Source organism: Helianthus annuus, chromosome 9 (genome assembly GCF_002127325.2).
Source record: "Helianthus annuus cultivar XRQ/B chromosome 9, HanXRQr2.0-SUNRISE, whole genome shotgun sequence".
In the NCBI taxonomy this organism is placed as follows: Eukaryota; Viridiplantae; Streptophyta; class Magnoliopsida; order Asterales; family Asteraceae; genus Helianthus; species Helianthus annuus.
This window is the reverse complement of record NC_035441.2, coordinates 160,826,171-160,830,911: the sequence shown is the minus strand read 5'-3', so window position 1 is coordinate 160,830,911 and position 4,741 is coordinate 160,826,171. Positions and strand designations below refer to the sequence as shown.

General features: G+C 33.5%; 1 protein-coding gene across 1 annotated transcript; it reads left to right on the top strand.

Moving 5' to 3' along the window:
* The first annotated feature begins 2,464 nt into the window (after positions 1 to 2,464).
* On the top strand, positions 2,465 to 4,196 carry LOC110879273 (RING-H2 finger protein ATL46). Its single transcript, XM_022127696.2, has one exon. It carries the CDS (start codon positions 2,890 to 2,892, stop codon positions 4,015 to 4,017), a length of 1,128 nt encoding a protein of 375 aa, XP_021983388.1. The 5' UTR covers positions 2,465 to 2,889; the 3' UTR covers positions 4,018 to 4,196.
* Positions 4,197 to 4,741: the final 545 nt, after the last annotated feature.

Sequence of the window (4,741 nt, the reverse complement as noted above, 5' to 3'; positions counted from 1 at the left end):
GATACCCGGTCTAATTACCTGAAAACATATGTCCGTTTACCCGAACTATATACGCGAAACTTTTTAAATTTTTGTTTTCTCATGAACACTAGTATACCCGAACTATATTAGGTTTGTTCTAATAGTTTTATTATGTGAACAATATTTTTTTTTTCTTCTGGATGCTCGTTTACCCGAACTATTTACTCGAAACTTTTAATTTTTTATCTTCTCATAAACACTAGTATGGTAATGGTTCGTTCTAATAGTTTTATTATGTAAAAAATATCTTTTTTCTTATGTATTATATATATGATAAAATTATTTATATTTTTATGACAAGAAGTATTCACAAATTATAATATCATTAACTTTACATATTTTAGATATTTTGATTTTTTATAGTGATAATGATTTGTATATAACTTTAAGAACATAAAATTTGATGAAAATTAGAATGGTATGAAAAAATGCATTTCGAAATCCCAACGGGTATTTTTTTAAGAAACCGGAGGATATACCGATACCCGACGATATTGTGTTGGGTATGGAATATGGTTTTACAACTACGTATGAAACTGGATTTATCAATTACCGTCTTAAATCCGTTCCATTTAGGGATGACAAAAATACCCGTGCCCATCGGGTATACCCGAAACCCGACACAAATGGGACGGGTATACCCGATACCCGACGGGTATTGGGCCGGGTATGGGTTTAGTTTTAAAAATTTTCGTGGGTATGGGTCGGGTATGGGATTAGGTGATACCCGACCCGATCACCCGAAACCACATACCCGTTTACCCGAACTATATACCCGATCATATACCCGAAGTTTTTAATTTATATTTTTATTTTCCCTTAACCCTTATCTATTAGTGATTTATTTTAGTATCTTCATAATGTGAAAAAATAAATTTTCTTTTAGCATATGTATTTGATGATAGTATTTATATTTTATATGTTGTGAAGTATATACATATAAGTGTATAAATATTATAAAGTTATTATTAATTTATACTAAAACTTATATGTATGTAATATATATTTTAATTTATAATAGTTGTTGCATAAATAAAATTATATAATAATTATAATAGTAAAAAATGTATTTGGAAATCCCAATGTATATTTTTTAACAAACTAATGGGTATACCCGATACCCGCGGGTATACCCGGTACCTGACGGGTAATTACCCGACATATACCCGACGGGTATTGGGTCGGGTATGGGACACGATTTTACAACCGGGTATGGGTATGGGATTACCAATACCCGACCCGAACTCGACCCATTGCCATCTCTTCCATTGCCATTCCTACCAAGAAGCTGAGGGAATACCAAATGCTTTTATTTAGTTTTAAAAGTTGATAGCATATGCCTTTTGTAAATGACAAATCTACCCAGTTTTTAACAAAAAAAAATGGGGTTAATAAAATGGATGAATCTCGCATGTTTTGAAAATGATAAGGATGAAAATGACCAAAAAATGGGCTGAACTAGTATTTTTTAACAAACCACAAAGACGAAAATGACAGTTTACTATTTAAAACATTACAATAAGCTAGATGTGATTTACTATAAAGAAGTACATTAACATAAGAACAATGAAAATTAACCTAAGAACAATGAAATATAAACCTAACCCAAATTTATTTTACACATCACTATGAACACAAAAGGACATTAACCTAAGAACAATGTAATATAAACCTAACTCAAATTTATTATGCATATAAATATGAACACTCAATGCATAAACCTAAGAACAATGAAATGTAAACCTAACCCAAATTTATTATACATATCACTATGAACACAAAGCACATTAACCTAAAAACAATGAAATCTAAACCTAACCCGCATTTATTATACATATGAATATGAACACTTGACATTATTAACTCACACATCTAGAAAAACTCAAAGTGCCATTTGCTTGCATATTCAAAAGTTAATATCTTATTAATCTATTCAAATAAACATTTACAAGATCTTCTTTTTCACCATTATGGACTAATATCAGACTAACCAGCCGATTAGATCAGGAACCAAACCCCTCGTCATTCAATTCACATAACTTGAACCATCACTGACTGGACCAGTTATTTTTTAACGAGTGACGATTGAATCGGTGACCCAATTAAATTTTGTGGGTTTATCTTTTACCAAACCTTCAAACGAAACCATTCTTCCTCAACTCCTCAATTGACACACAATGAACAACAACATTGGCCACATGACCGGGTGATCTAGCCGTCCAAAAAAAACATTTGCCACATGAACCCACCATCAACTGACCATCAAATACTTCAAGGTTCCTACTGACACCATTTGACCCAACCCCTGGTTCAATCTAGACAAAAAAAGGGTCCACATCATGAGCCACTTTTTGTAGTTACTCATCCATAGATTCCCTCACGCGCACCCCCCTTCGCGTCTCATCTCACCACTCAAATCTTTTATATTTCTTCGGTAACTACCTAGCCACCCTTCAAAATTCACATCCCCCATGACCCATCTCTTTCACCTTCTATTTTTTAATTTTTTTGTCACGTAATGTCAAATTAGGGTTTCATTTCAGCAACTGAACAAGAAGGTGGGCTTCTTCAATGTTCAAGGTAGGTGAAGATGAAAACAATTGAAATTTAATATGATTTTTGTCACCATGTATCTACTATTATTGAACAAGAATCAGTAGGTTGTGTTTTCAATTGTCTTTTAGCTTAATCCAGCATGACCCACTATTGTTATCTTCTGAAATTGGTTAAATCTGATGCAAAGTTTGTAACTTTTTTGGATTTTAGCTTCTGGGTATGAATCTTTAACCTAAATATGAGTTGGGTTTTTGTTCTTGATGAAGAAAGATTGGTTTTTTAGTTAGAACACTAAAGATCTGTTGTTGTTCAATGATGGGGTTTATAGAAGAAAGATTGTTTGTTAAGCACACTAATGTTAAAGTTTCTTGGATGAAATATCAAATCTACAAAGATGGTGTTTATGGATCAGTATCACCACCACCACCACCATTTAGTGTTAGTTTTTATAGAACATCAACCCCTTCATCATCATCTTCAGGTGCTAAAATAAGCCCAACTGTTCTGTTCATTATAGTAATCTTGGCAGTCTTGTTTTTCATATCTGGTTTGCTTCACTTGCTGTTTAGATTCTTGACAAAACACAATTCTTCGTCGAATTCACATCGAACAAATCGGTTTCCAGATGGTTCCCCATCTGATGCACTACAAAGACAGCTGCAACAACTGTTTCATTTACATGACTCTGGTTTAGATCAAACATTCATAGATGCTTTACCTGTTTTTATGTATAATAAAGTTGTCGGTGCGAATGAACCGTTCGATTGTGCCGTTTGTTTGTGTGAGTTTTCGGAGAATGATAAATTGAGATTGCTCCCAACTTGCAGCCATGCGTTTCATATCAATTGTATAGATACATGGCTTTTATCGAATTCGACTTGCCCTCTTTGTAGAAATACACTTTTTGACCCTGGGTTTTCGATGGATAACCCGATGTTCGATTTTGACGATCCACGCGAAGTGGATGAAAGTGGGATGTCTACTGGTTTGAAAACAGTTGAACCCGAACAAACCCATGTTGAAAAGGGGGGGTTTTCGGTGAGACTTGGTAAGTTTAGAAAATTGAATGAAGGGGAAGGTGAAAGTGAAACCGGAGGTGAAACGAGTAGTAGCAATTTAGATGCGCGAAGATGTTATTCGATGGGTTCTTATGAGTACGTGGTCGGGGAAACGAATCTCCGGGTCCCTCTGATTCATCTGAGAGATTTGCAAGATGCAAAGTTTGTGAAAAACGTCGAACGGGTTGAGCATCATACGCTTGACGAAGATCTTGAAGGGAAAAAGATAAATATTGGTGCGAAAACAGATAGTTTTTCTGTTTCAAAGATCTGGTTATGGTCTAAGAAACGAAAATTCGCGAGTTCTTCCGGTAATGAGATGCATAATCCATCTTCGGTCGACATGGAATTACCGCGATTGGGGAGATTTCAAGGTACATGAAAAAGAATTGTTCTTTTTCCATCATGTTTCTGTGTACTTTTCTTAAATGATTAGTTATTTGTTCTTGCTACATTTTATAATATATTTATTACATTTGATGCAAGATTTCTATCATGTAGATGCTCATATTTTGTACTTTGACAAAATCTAGTCTGCCAGATTCTTGAACATACTTTAAATTCTTGTTCCAAAATGCAATCTACCTTGTTTAGTTGTTTGTTATGTATCGCGTAGACGATTAAAGAACCGATTTTTTTTTTTATGGGTTTGAAGCAAGATGAATGTTTGTAGTTTGGATTCTTTGGATCAAAGTGGCCAAGGTCATAAAGACAGGAACTTTCTGGTTAAAGATTCAAGATGCTTGTACTGTCTGTCTGAGACTTTAATCAAATGATTCATATTTTATCATACATGTTGGAATCTTGTAATTGCAAGATTTAAGGGCAGAATAGGGCCAAAACTTGCTTTTGCTTTTGCAAAACCATCTTTTACTTTCATCATAGCTTTGGTTGTTTGACCTGCTTTTGTTCCCTGTTTTTTTTTTTTTTTTTTTTTTCATCTATTGTAATATATATAAAAAAAATCTATTATGATATATAAATTGTCATTATAGGTGTTTTCTATTGAGAACATTTGGAGAATACATTATTTTGTCTTCTTCTTTAAAAATAAACTTCAGCTTTTAACTAATAAAACTATTTATAAGTCACAAAGTAGATACATA

Excerpts from the sequence above, each read along its gene's own strand:
- LOC110879273 (XM_022127696.2), top strand. The coding sequence starts at position 2,890 with ATGATGGGGTTTATAGAAGAAAGATTGTTTGTTAAGCACACTAATGTT.